Genomic DNA, 13682 nt, shown 5'->3' with positions numbered 1-13682 from the left:
GTCTTTATTTCAAGATGATTGCGTGCTTTCTCCCACACTGAGAACAGTTGATATGACAAATACATATGGACTCCGAAAGTAGCATTTTATCATATAGACTTAAGCTTCACACAATCCACCCGTCAACAGTGTGGTGCTCATGATCCAAACAACATGAACCACCATCAGTAGGAAGCTGGGAGAGCTTGATTCGCTCCAAAAATCGAGAAGAGCAAACATTATAACAGGATACAGCGCACCGGGTTTTGCTGAATAGGGAGAGCAAGAATAGCTACACGACGCAATCTGGGATGAACATGTTAGAAACGTGTTACACCAATCCAGAGCATAGGTTACCTTCAACACAACAGTGACAATCTTTATAATCTGGATAGAATGATGATCGGATAACCAGCGAGTAGATGGATGCGACTCATCCAAATCAGGAGATCCGAGCAGCAATCGTGGCGTCTCTTGCGCTGCATCCGGCATTTCTTCTTCATCATTGACATCTTCGTCGTTTTCTGCCATAACCGTATCCTCATCTACCTCCACGTTTCCCAACAAACGTTGACGTTTTCGCAATGTATTGCTATCATTGGATGCTGAGCCGTCTCGACCTGTGGACATGGCAGAGGATGAATGTCGGTGCTTTGTTGCAGGACGCTGTTGGGAAGAGCTAGAGGGATCTATCACGTTTGCATCTACAATGATAGTGTCGTCGAGAGGAGACGGCGACTTGATTGTTGTTGCAGTGGGGTTTCTGTTGATGGATGTTGATGGCGCTGTATTACTTGTGGAAGAGCCATTCCATTCACTGGGTATATCTTGAAATATGGACGCTGTTTCATCTCGTCTGATACTTCGAAGCTTGGTCAAAATCTCGTTGCAGGAAGGGCGCTTTGAAGGATCAATGGATAACAGCATGCGAATGAGTAGTTTCAGCTCGTTTGGTATGTCGGATGTTATATTGGGATTATTCAATGCCTCAGTGTACAGTGCTGGATCGTTTTTGTAAATGTCGAATCTGGACGTTGGAAATTGCACACTATTCACAGCTGTTAGTTTGCTTAAAGACGATCAGGATTGATGGATACTTGCTCTCTGAAGTCGAGAATCTCTACTCTTAATATCTCCACATCATCAATCACACTGTAAGGAAGCCTGGAATAGCAAAGAAAATACAAAACCATGCCAAGGGACCACATGTCTGCCTTTGGCGAATAATCCACTGTGTTTCTACCTCTTGGATCAAGCTTGACATGTTCTGGAGCCATGAATTCCAATGTACCTGTGGCTCCAGTTCGATTATCATCGACACGAGTCTCATCCAAATCCTCGCATTCACCAAAATCAGAGATCAAAACTCGGGGTCTAGATGTACACCATCAGTCAAATAGTACTCTAATCCATAAACACCATACTTTACATCCTCTGATGGCCATTTCGGCTGCGTTCATCGTATTGCAGTAGTAAATTTGGCGGTTTCAAGTCCCTGTGCACAATGTTTTGCTGATGCAAATGAGCAAGACCTTGCACAATGTCCAAAAACAAGGACCAAATCTCAGTCATTGTCAATAAGCGTCTGGATACAGATGTTATAGGTGCAGATATATCCTGCTCTTTCTCAAAGGACTCTTGTGCCTGGTATTGCTTTCGAATGCGTTCGCGCTTCAGCTCTTTGGAGGACATGCGTCTTTTCTGTTGCATGTTGGCGGCAGATGCATTGGTTGATGTCTTTTCCGGTTTGCTGCTGCTTACACGCTCAAAATACTCTTCCAAATTGCCTCCATTCGCACATTCCATCAAAATAAAGAGACAAGGCACTTCAGGTCCAAAGGGCGTCAATCGATTGTATTCCAACCAAGAATGTTTATAACTGACAATGTTGGGATGTCGAAGTCTTTCCAATAGATGAACCTCTCGAAGCATGCGCACAAGCCATGGATGGTTGTTACCAATCGCTACCTTTTTCACTGCATATTTACCCAGTTTAACACCGTCGAGCATGTGCTGATTTATAAGAGCCATCAGACCAAGATGACAGATGCATTTATACAGTCTTGCTTACCTCGCACAAGAATACGCTGCCTCGAAATCCTTTCCCCAATTTGTTCATTTCCACGAAAAACTTGGAATAGTACCCTTGGTTGAATGCATTTGCGTTCAAATTTTGTGCACTGATAGGTGGCGGCCTCGCTGCGTCTGTGCTGAATGTGCTTGATCGAGACTGTACTGGAGAACTGTGAGAAAGCAGCGCCTGTCAGTTGATTTTGACCTGTTTTCAAGACTTGCATTGCACTTACTTTGCTGCCGTGTTTGTCTGCGATGATGCCAACAAACGAAAGTAGTTGCGATCCATGAAATCCGGTTCATCCCTCTAAATAGACGTCGTTGGTAAATCTTTCGCTCCAACCCTCAAAATTCATACAAACTTTTGGTTTGGGCCTTGATGAGGCATTATGCAAGGATTGGTGACAATAAGGACAATAATTTTCTTCATTTGATTTCATCTATCACAACTTCAGAGATGGCGAATATATTTGATTAGCTGCAAGTACATACTTGAATCGGTGTGTTGGGATCGAGGTGTGCGAAATGATCTGGCAAGTAGTTTTGAACAGTGACTAAATGACTATCTTGGTTATATAACACAAGTTGGCCTTTTTGGTTGTTTCGTCTAAAGGCGACGTGAGTAAGTTCAATGCTTTGCTGATGCCATGTATACGGTAGCTTACGCTATTACAGTCCATTCACGGTAGGGGACAAGCTCAAAATGCTCTCTGTTATTGACAAGCGTATTATTGGTGGTGGAAGAAGAGGAACCAGACACGCTACCCGAAGCTGATGCTCCTGCCGCCGTATTCTCGATCGCCAGAGGGTAACCTATAGAGCGAGAGCGCTGTCTTTTGTTGTGAGAGTTGTTATGAAGAGCATCGAAGAGCAGAGGATGTTGGGTTGCTACAAAATGACGCGGGCTGTCGGGAGAGGGTCTATAGTCGCTTGGTAAATAGGGTAAAGGTGGTGGCACCCTATTTTGTTGGCTATTAGCACTACTGATCAGGGCCATCGCCTCGCTCGCTTCCGGTTCACTTGCTCTACGTTTTGATATTGAGTTAGTTGTTATGGTATCCATTCATGAAATAAAGAAAGTCAAAAGAAAAAAAAAATACGAATTCATGCATCTTTTGTACTGGTTTATACGCTGGACATTGATTTACACTCAGGTTTTCACACACAAAAAAAAAAAAGACTGGTTAAAACATTGGTGATTGGAATGTCAAAGAGCAGCTATAAAGCCATCTTACGCATTTTGCACATTGAGGGCCTAACTTAAAGTTCAAAGCTGCTTGAAATGCTGAATTAAAAGAATATCAAGAGACAACAACTCACACAGGCAATAAGAAATGGGGTTATATCAGATGTTAGAGTTGCCCTCGTTGCTACGGTGCACTGAGATTTAGCATCATTGCGTAGGTATCGTTTGTGAGCACTTCTTTTAAAACATAGAGAAAAATGTCTCAAGTCATAAATGTATAGAATTTTATGATTCATAATGATATATTAGTTTGGAACGTACATTAGGAGCAAATAAAGCCAGATAAGAACACTGCTTTTAAGCCAAGGTGTCCCAGCACCTACTTGCTCATACATTGACGCTGCCACATACCGAATTTAGCGTTGATCACCCTTGATCTGGCATTACTGAGCTGCTGCTGGCTTAAATAAAACTAGAGTGATCCCGCAACATCAAACAGGATGCATATTTTCGCTTTCACTCGCTCAAACGCAATCTCTTTCATAGCGACCATTGCGTATTGAATAGTGCAACGTTTGATAATAATTTCACAGCTGCATGTATACAGAAAAGCCTGCTTTTCATGTTTTTAAGGGCATTCAAAGATAAGCAAGTACTAAATCTGTACCAACTTACCTGTAGCAGTATTTGTTACGTAGACTTAACTTATTGTCATAGTTTGAGGTCTTATTCGAGGTCGTAGCATCAGTTCAAATGCTTCTACAGCACCCAATAGGTCATTCCCAGCCAAATTGTCGAAAAACAATCGCTCAGAGCTAACTATTGCTGTAGTGGCGCATATAAAATTCTTTTTGTGCATTGTTACTAGCCGTACCGCTCCCTGAATTTATTTTATAGATTTGAGCACCACGTTGATGCTTTCGTGGTGTTATATATAAAGAGCGTGTTTTTGCCACTGTAAACTTCAATTTGACGACCAAAAAACCATTTTTACAAAGAAACATCGTAGGTGGTCAAACGAGGTCTCATTCTGTCGAGCAAACACAGGGAAGCAAAGGTTAATTGATGGAGAGACCGGGTTGAGTTGATAGTTAAACAAAGAATAGCGCCCAAATAGAGTGCTCTTTTATATTTATTGGGTTCGTTACACTTTCTTCGAGTAATTATTTAATAACTAAAGCAGGGACTGAAAATCCCTTTATACACTTAGCAGCGCCTCAAAATAGACATATAATGGCCGTGATATAAAGGCTGTGACATTAACATAGGGCTTGGAACAGCTGTTCCACAATTTTTGTAGAATGCGCAGCACAGCTTTAAACGTTTGCCACAACACAACGAAGTAAGATATCATCAAGCAGCGGATTTTATTATAGCGTCACCCATCATCTGCTCTATCGACTTATTACTCGTAATTAATGGTAATTACCAAGTTTTTATGTATAGCTTATTACTACTCAAAAATGGCTTATTTCGGAAATCTTTTACACCTCTGCAACAATTCATCCCATCTAAAATCTAATTACACCATCATTTCCCTCCTAAATTTGCTTTAGTAATATACTAATTTCAAAGCTCTCGTATCGATAATGATGTACCATTTTTAAACCAAATCGTTGAACGCAAAGAAACTCGCAGCTCAAGCACAGATCATAGCAGATCATAACACTTTGACATGAAACGGGATAGAATTACTGTTCCAGTTATGGAATGTTCAGGATAACAATTTAAAGCTATTATCCTATCACCTAGATGGCCTTATCTAATACCTTGTCCTCACATCAATTTCCGCATTACGACTAGCACAGTATTTGATTCTGTTTGTTAAGCATAGAGAATAAACAGATTATAATTTGCAGCTTATAAGAAATGTTTGATAATACCACAAAAACAAGAAAAGACATATTTGAATAAGATCAGGCCCAAAAAACTAAAGATTTGTTGATGAAGACAAGAGTTATCCTATTTATACTGAATTCTGGATATCAAAGTAGTAGCAATTTATCTTGTAGCGTGTTTATTATCACATCCGGTGGACCTCAGCATGTAGATGGATGAGATGCATTTCAATTATCATAGCTGGTCCATATTGTTGCACAACACAGACATATCTACCTCTCAAGAATACCTTAGTCTTTATAGACACGTGTAGCCTTTCTGGCACAACACGGTTAATAAAGCAGCGCTCATCAAATAGACAGTACTTGAACAATCACCAATTAAAATGCTAGAGTAATAAACATGCAGCCTTATTGTGTACATCGTTGTTTGAGTGGGTTATTCTTGATTATTACAGTGTATTCAATTATGAATGTCTAACATCGTGGATAGACTCGAAGCCCAATTTTATGGCTAGATATAGCATCTCCGTTGTGGGCAACCGTCAAAAGTGTCCTGCTAACTTAACGAACATTTATTCAATCCTAGCAAGTTGTTAGAATCAATATTTACGTAATATCATTGACACCTAAGTCTTCAAATTACTGTAAGAGCGTAATTCAAAAAAAAACTTTATGCCTTATTAGAATTACAATAAAAGCAACTATCACTTAGAAACTAAGTTCCGTACAATGCAGAACATCTGGCTCATCAAACAGAACTGTAATTCACCTACTTCTTTTGCAACAAAACCTAGTTAGTGCGCTTTATTTTTAGGCCAGATTCTGTTCGAATCTAGCCATTTTGAAGCACGAATAACTCATGCTACAAAGCATTGTAGACGCTTGGAATAGGACCAAGTCACCCTCCTTTGATACCCTTTACTTACTGATGCGTTATCTCAAATTTTTTGGATCATTGCAAATCCATGAAAATTCTCATATTTTCATGAGTATTAGCAAGGGAAAATTCCTGAAAATCAAACAATCGCGTTTTTCACCCCAAAAATGAAAACTTTTCCTATGGTATATATCAGATCAAATTGATCGTAAAGATGGAATGCAACATTGAAAACTCTTTCCATGAGATTTTGGTATGTGAAATCTCAACATTTTGGCAAAAAAACATGTTTTCATATTTTTGCAAATTGCTCATTATTTTTGGTCTGAAAGCTGAAAGTAATCAGCACCATTCGATGCCGCTTCGTTAGTCTTCTAGAGATGTAATAGAAAGTTGGGTGTGACAACGGCAGTTTTCATAGTCAAATTTAGCAAAAATATTCGAAGGATGTGATATCAAGTCAAGTTTGAACACGAAAACACCCACTGCACAATCTCAAATTAAATTGCCGCAATTACTGCTGCCACGACGACAGAAGACTGAGGCCAAATCTACTGGCCGTGACGTCGGATAGGATGCCCTCTCATTTTTCCATAAACCCGTGTTTTTTCCTTTTTTGCGAAACGCGTTCAGCATCAAACCATGGTCGTTTTGGAAACTGTTTGTTTGATAATAACACTCTAGCTTCCGATAACTCTCTCTTGTACCGTTGGAAGAACTTGATACTGCTTTTTTGACGTGGAATATGCTAGGTACCATTCGATAACGAGCACTGAAAGGCGTAGAATTAACACTAATTGAATTTGTTTATTAGGTTTTGATGATTTTTTGTCTGTTTGACGTGGGTGCTGCTGCTGCCATTGCTTCTCTGCTATCTCTGCTGTCTGCTTCTTTAGTTTGTCATGTCTGGTGGTTGCTTCTTTGGTCTTTGTTTGGTCTCTGGTGTCGTTCATTCTTTGATTTTTCTATGGTGCTGGTGTTGTTGCCGCTAAACTGGTCTTTCCTGGTCTACTGTATTTGGTGCATGCTTGTTCTCTGGTCTGTCTCTCCGGTGATTGCCTATACTCGTATGGTCTATCTGTGGAATACATCCACTATGATCTGCATTCCGACAGTTCATCCAGTTACCAGATTTAGATATAAACTGTATGTACACTGGATTAGATGTACGATATCGATTTATACTATGATCATGAGAAGATATGGACTTCAGATACGCTAGTACTATAAGATTCATACTATATAAGATATAGGCTATAGATGGCACCACGGACATGGATGGCACTATAGACTTATACTTGTATTCCGACATTGACTACGGATGTTTACCATATCTGGATAGGCACCAAGATTAATGCAATATGAGCTTGTTGCTTCAGATGTGCACTTCATGATCCACGCTATAAGACACATGCTTATATCCGTGATACTAGCTACAGATACTTTATGTACTACAGACTTGTACTATATATGAGACATGCTATAGACATGCATACGATATGCTATAGACATGCCATATATCCAGATACATGCTAAAGATGTATGCTTAGCGATATACACTCAGATATGTACTATTAATATAGACTAAGAAGACTGTACCTATCGGATACATGCTACTAGATCGATATTAATTATCCTTATGGAAAGGATAGATCAGGGTACTTCGGATGAGAGTCTAATTATTCATCCAGACAGAGCTAAATCATGATTAGCTTGCTGGAGTTGTCTTTTGGCATGATTAGACATTAGTTGATCTGAGTTGACTTATTTGTCAATCTAATTAATAGAACTTTTATCCATTGTTATAGTATATAAGAAGGACCATCTACCTGGCCAGTAGAGAGACTTCAGTTTACTTTACACCTGTCAGTTTGATAATAAAATATACCTTTATCAAGTTGACATTACTGTTTTTTTTATTCTTTTTTTTCCGTGAATTTTAGTCTGTAAAGCCTCAAATTCCACACTATCTGTGGCTGTGGTAAGTGGTAAGTATCTTCTTTCTTCTGGTCGCAATGATATAAAACTTCTTTGAACGCTTATATCGTTGCTTCCTTTCTCGTGATAATGCATTCATGATGTTTGCCTTGTTGCGCTTTTTTCTTCTTTTTTCTTTTTTTGTTGGTGGTGTTTCCTCTGTGGCTTCACATGAAACAACATTAGTCATTATGTTGTATTGCAAACTTATAATACCACTATTGCTTTTGCAGTTGTGCGTGTTTATTTTGCTTTACAGCCGACTACTACTGCCATGCACGATGCTCATGTATGCATTTTTGTTGCAACAACAACGAGCTCTTTTGAACATCTTTGATGTTGTATTTGTGATATACTTTTCTTTGACTCATTTTGTGCGAGTATTCTTTTTTTTTTTGCCAACATACTACTATACTGCTATAGTAATATTCTCTTTTTTTCTTTCTTTTTACATTATCATGTTTCTTTGAAGCATACTTCTTTACGTTGTGTGGATGTGCCTATCCCTGAAGCTCAACAAAACTTTATCCGAGGCTAGGAGGTAGATAGGCTGCCTCCACTTGGTTATCGCTACTTACTTTAGTGATAATTGAGGGTCTCAATGCCTGAATTTAAAGCTAGGTGGTGTAAGCAAGGCATGCTCTAGCACCTGAGGGAAATTTGATGATAGCTACCGCTATATTGCTATATATATAGCGGTGTTTAAAATTTTGCCTCACATCAAAACAGGGGGAAACCCTCGCAAATTTTTTTTAGGTCAGCGGAGTTTTCAAGCAATCTGATTGGCTGAGAGGTTGAGACAACAAAGGGTTACAACTAGTTAATTTCCTATTGATCTGTCATTTATCATGGTATAGTTGTTGTAATAAAAGTGTCATAACCGAATGCATACAACTTGAATTTTTTTTTATTCTTAATCATACTTCCTTGTAAAAGTTAGTTTTCTGGCCCAAATTAGATATGCAAATAATCATTAGACTGTACCAGGAGACAAAATATCTATGTTCACCACTGGTGAAGACAATCTTGTCGATTCTGTCCACAGCATTACCGAAAATCTCTTACATTTTCTATTAAAATTCAAATCAAGGATGAAGCATTCGGTTTGCCTATTGCCAAAGTTAATGTGTTACGGGATCGTTGGTAAACGGCAGGAAACAGAAACAAGATTATATACCACTGCAGCTTATAAAATTACTAAAATTATCTTATTTATTATGTCTTAATAAACTTTTATCTATACAGCTTTATAGCTCGCTACCTCTGTCATTTCGTTGATTTTATTATATATTTACATGGTTCCTTAAATTCCTTATATATCTCATGATAATGGATAGGATATAAACCTGTTGAATTCTGTAAATTGTTAAATAATTCTTCATAACTTTCGCCTTCTGGTGTGTATTTATAATACAGTTGTTACTGTAAAAGCTCCACGGAATCGAGATCTCAAGGCGACTTTCAGTGCCGTACAAATAGGTGCAGGCATCAAGCACATGCAGATTATATCTCTAAATAAGAAACAAAGGACTGTATAAAGGATGAGTTTGATTAAAGCATTCACAGATACACAAAGCCGAATAATTAAAGCTGACGTGAGTCGTATCACATTCTCACCATTCTTCTTTTGCCTTTTACTTTTTTCTTATTCATCGTCTTTAGTAAATGAACAAGACAATTGAGCTACTTGCCAGCAAAGGTCAAGGTACTATAAGACTAGATCTCTATTACCAGCCGGGAATCGCTCTCTTAACCATCGACAATCCCAAAAGGCACAACGCATTATCCGGAAAGATGATGGTTGAGTTCCATCATGCCGTCTCTAAATTGGAGCGCAACTCAACAAATGATCTAGTTGCCCTTTTAGTAAAGGGAGGAGGTCAATCGTCATTTTGTGCTGGTTTAGGTAGATTAATTACTGGTATGCAGCTAGCAATCTTCTCAAATTCTCATTGATTTATATATAGATCTCAGTTTTGCTCGTGAACATGTGAAATCCGCAGACATGTCTTTGGCCATGAATGAGTTGATGCAACAGACAATCGAAAGACTTTATCGACTGCCCTTAATCACAATGGCTGTGGTAACAGGAGGTGCTATCGGCGGTGGGTCAGAATTAGTTACAGCATTTGATTTTGTCTGTATGAGTCAGACAGCATTTGTTCATTTTGTACAAACCAGGATGGGGGTGTCGAGTCCGTGGTCTGGCGCAAGACGTTTGGTGGCACTTGTGGGGAGAAAGAAAGCTCTTTTATGGATGGCAGGCGGCTACCGATTGACTGCACAGGAGTGCATTGAAGGAGGGCTTGCAGACTTGATAGTAGAAAAAGACAGTGAATGTTTGAATGCAAGTTTATTATACTTGAAGCCATTTTTGGTGGATGATAGAACCGGTAAACGAGTCTCTCCCAACGCAGTGAGAGGTATGAAGCAATTGATTTCACGTCAAATGAAAGAGGATGATGGAGATTTTGAAAAGAAGATATTCGCTGGCACTGCTTTCTCAAAACTTTGATTTTATTTACGTATCATCACAGCTTTTACATTTTGGCTCAACCAATTTAACCCTTCAAATAAACCTTCGCCTGTTGTAGCGCAGGAAGGATGAACATACCATAGTCTATCACGCATTTTAGTCAGGCCCAGTATTTCAGTAACCTCTGCAGGTGTAAATGCTCCTGGAAGGTCCTGCTTGTTTGCAAAAATTAATAACAAACAATCTCTCATTTCTCTATCTGACATGATCCGATGCAATTCTTGCTTTGCTTCTTCAATTCTGTCGCGATCCTGTGAATCAATGACAAATATCAGGCCCTGCGTACCAGTATAGTAATGTCTCCATAAATTACGAATCTTATCTTGCCCTCCAACATCCTTTTCATGCCATGTCAATACAGTGCTATATTGAGCATAAGCCAAACTTACACATTACCCAAACGTTGAATTTCACATTTTTGTACGTAACTGATTCGACATTGAACCCCACAGTTGGAATTGTAGTAACCGATTGATTTAGTTTTAATTTATATAGAATTGCTTCCTTGTATTAGATCAAATTCAATCATGTAATGACACACATGGAAATCGCTTACTTGTTTTGCCTGCTGCATCTAATCCCAACATCAGGATACGCATTTCCTTGGTCCCGAATATCTTGTTTAGCGCTTTTGACATGTTGGCTCCCATTGTGTATGATTAGAATGTTGAAAGAAAGAAAGAGAAAAGGCAAACCTGCCACAACATTTTCGTTTTTGATTCATCAACCATACTTGCTCCTTTTTTCCCTTTTGCTCGCCATTGTATGTGAGCCAAACAACTTGAAAAAAGTAGTTTTTCTAAGGAGACTTACATTTAAGATTGACAGATTTTTATTGGCAGCAGTCTTCTTTCTCTCTTCTTCCATCCACTTGAAAACACGTCCTTTCTTTTCCACACATTTAACAATCAAAAGCAAAATGGAGGATGCATTGTGGGCTCAGTTACAGAACACTTCGCTGGAGGAAATCGAAGATAAGCGTAGAATAGAGCCAGAATCAGGTTCAGAATCAGAGCAGGACGATCATAATGAATCTTTGGTAAGTTTTTTAACCCCACATCCATCATTTCATCCTCTCTCTCTCTCTTTTCATTGCGTCTCCTAAAAAAAAGTTACCCCTGAATTTTTGTTTGCCTGTAACCATGGTAACAAAGATTGGAGATGTACCCCCCCCCCCCTTTTGTAAATAAGCTGCCCAGGGTAACCCGAAAAATAAATAAGATTTCTACCAGCATATGATTTACATACATTCCATCTTATACCATGACTAACAAATTGTCTCCCACACACACAACCTTATACAGGTAAATTCTATTCCGCACGAAGAAAGACAATCAGGACCCCACACTGGACCTAAAGGAGTGCGAGCAGATTATGATTATCAGCAACAAATACAGTTAGCGTTGAAAAACAAAGCACGTGCAGATTATAATGCAAGCATGTTGGCCAAAGCACCTACAACTACCACCTATTTGCAAGATGCCAAAGAGCAAGAGCTACTGATATTACAACAGCAACAGCAGCAAGATGAGCTGGATGAGGATGATCTCAAATTTTACAGAGAAAAGAGATTGAATGAGCTAAAAAGATTAAAGCAAGGAAATCAGTCGATCCGACAACAACAAAAGCTATTTGGAACCTACCACACGATTGATGCAGATGACTATGCGAATGAGATTGATGATGAATGGAGGACGATACCTGTGATTATCCACATATATGATGATAGTCTACCCAAATGCAAAGAACTGGACACCATCTTGTTTGATTTAGCACAGAAATACAGGCTTGCCAAGTTTATTCGAGTATCAGCTAATGATCTTGACTTTGATCTGGTTGGATCACCAGCCATTTTAGCTTACACAAGTGGAATATTGGTTGCAAATTTAGTGAGAATTATTGATATAGCAGGGTCCCGGTTTGATATAGATGCGATAGAAGATACATTGCTCAGGTACGTCATATATTCCTTATGTCATGCAAAATGATATATATAGTTAACCGTATTTGTAAAAACCGCCAAAACATTAGACACGGTGCCTTATCTGACAATGATCTCTACGATATACCCAGTGTTGGCTCTGATGAAGAAGAACAAGATGATGAATAGCGTCATTTAACCCCGTGAGGACATCCTTTCCTTTGATAGAGTCACACAGAAAAAATTTCATTGCATAAATATCTCTCTCTCTCTTCTCAATTGATATAAAAATAAAGCTAAATGTCTTCTTTGAACCGATTACAAACAATTACATCTCATATGGTCTCTACAACTCTCCAATCCGCTGCAAACACACTGCGTGGCAAGCAAATTACAAAGCCAATCATCTCATTCATCGGTGGTGGCAACATGGCCGAAGCTATTCTCTGTGGTCTCCAATCAAGCGGTCATCCCAGCAAGCATTTGCGTTATTCTGAGCCCTTTGAGCAACGTCGACAATACATGCAATCTAAATATCCTGATATGATCGGCTCTGATAATAATCAAGAAATCGTTGACGGTGCAAATGTTGTTATTTTGGCCGTAAAGCCTCAGGTCCTTCGCTCGGTAGTGAGTGATCTCAAATTAAAAGCGGATACATTGATTGTGTCGATTGCTGCTGGCATCACTACTGCTGATATTTATAAATGGATGAATACCACTGATCCTGCTGCTATTGTGAGATGCATGCCAAATACACCTGCACTGGTCGGTGAAGGTGCTGTTGGGTTATTTGCTACTGACGCTGTCAATGAGGATCAAAGAAACATGACTGAAGAAATTATGAAGGCTGTAGCCAAGCAAGTATCCTGGGTGGAAGATGAATCACTGATTGATACTGTTACGGGCATCAGTGGCAGTGGACCAGCCTATTTCTTCTTGATTATGGAAGCCATGCGTAAGTATCTCATCAGATTACGTTTTAGACCATGCTTCATTCTTATTCAATCACATTTACTATAGAAAACGCTGGTATTGAAGCAGGTTTATCATCCGAAGATGCCAAGGCATTGACACTGCAGACCTGCATTGGTGCTGCCCGCATGGCTCTTACATCAGAAGACGATCTGGCTACACTACGTCGCAAAGTAACTTCTCCCAAGGGAACCACTGAAGCAGCCATCAACTCGATGGAGTCCAACAACATTAGAAAGCTTATGGCCGATGCAGTGTTCTCAGCACAAGATCGTGGCAGAGAATTAGCAGAGCAATTAGGCAAAGAACTTTAAGGC

At 39.3% G+C, this 13682-nt stretch overlaps 4 protein-coding genes across 4 annotated transcripts; 3 read left to right on the top strand and 1 right to left on the bottom strand.

Annotated features, from left to right (window-relative positions):
* Positions 1-99: 99 nt before the first annotated feature.
* Positions 100-3115, bottom strand: sed5_1 (Integral membrane protein SED5; the record flags this gene model as incomplete). The annotated part of the gene is made up of 9 exons (XM_064824358.1): positions 100-285; positions 337-1027; positions 1081-1353; positions 1409-1992; positions 2051-2222; positions 2286-2359; positions 2415-2492; positions 2545-2659; positions 2718-3115. The coding sequence occupies 9 exons, from the start codon at positions 3113-3115 to the stop codon at positions 100-102; spliced, it is 2571 nt and encodes an 856-aa protein (XP_064677294.1).
* Positions 3116-9598: 6483 nt separating this feature from the next.
* ATC70_005058 (uncharacterized protein) lies at positions 9599-10448 on the top strand (the record flags this gene model as incomplete). The annotated part of the gene is made up of 2 exons (XM_064824357.1): positions 9599-9839; positions 9901-10448. The coding sequence occupies 2 exons, from the start codon at positions 9599-9601 to the stop codon at positions 10446-10448; spliced, it is 789 nt and encodes a 262-aa protein (XP_064677293.1).
* A 940-nt stretch (positions 10449-11388) lies between these two features.
* ATC70_005057 (uncharacterized protein) lies at positions 11389-12579 on the top strand (the record flags this gene model as incomplete). The annotated part of the gene is made up of 3 exons (XM_064824356.1): positions 11389-11508; positions 11774-12423; positions 12501-12579. The coding sequence occupies 3 exons, from the start codon at positions 11389-11391 to the stop codon at positions 12577-12579; spliced, it is 849 nt and encodes a 282-aa protein (XP_064677292.1).
* A 150-nt stretch (positions 12580-12729) lies between these two features.
* On the top strand, positions 12730-13679 carry ATC70_005056 (uncharacterized protein; the record flags this gene model as incomplete). The annotated part of the gene is made up of 2 exons (XM_064824355.1): positions 12730-13348; positions 13414-13679. The coding sequence occupies 2 exons, from the start codon at positions 12730-12732 to the stop codon at positions 13677-13679; spliced, it is 885 nt and encodes a 294-aa protein (XP_064677291.1).
* Between the last annotated feature and the right edge of the window lie 3 nt (positions 13680-13682).

Source organism: Mucor velutinosus (genome assembly GCF_035048745.1).
Source record: "Mucor velutinosus strain NIH1002 chromosome Unknown tig00001542, whole genome shotgun sequence".
Taxonomy (NCBI): domain Eukaryota; kingdom Fungi; phylum Mucoromycota; class Mucoromycetes; order Mucorales; family Mucoraceae; genus Mucor; species Mucor velutinosus.
The sequence above is the reverse complement of the archived record's forward strand: the minus strand, read 5'-3'. Positions and strand labels throughout refer to the sequence as shown.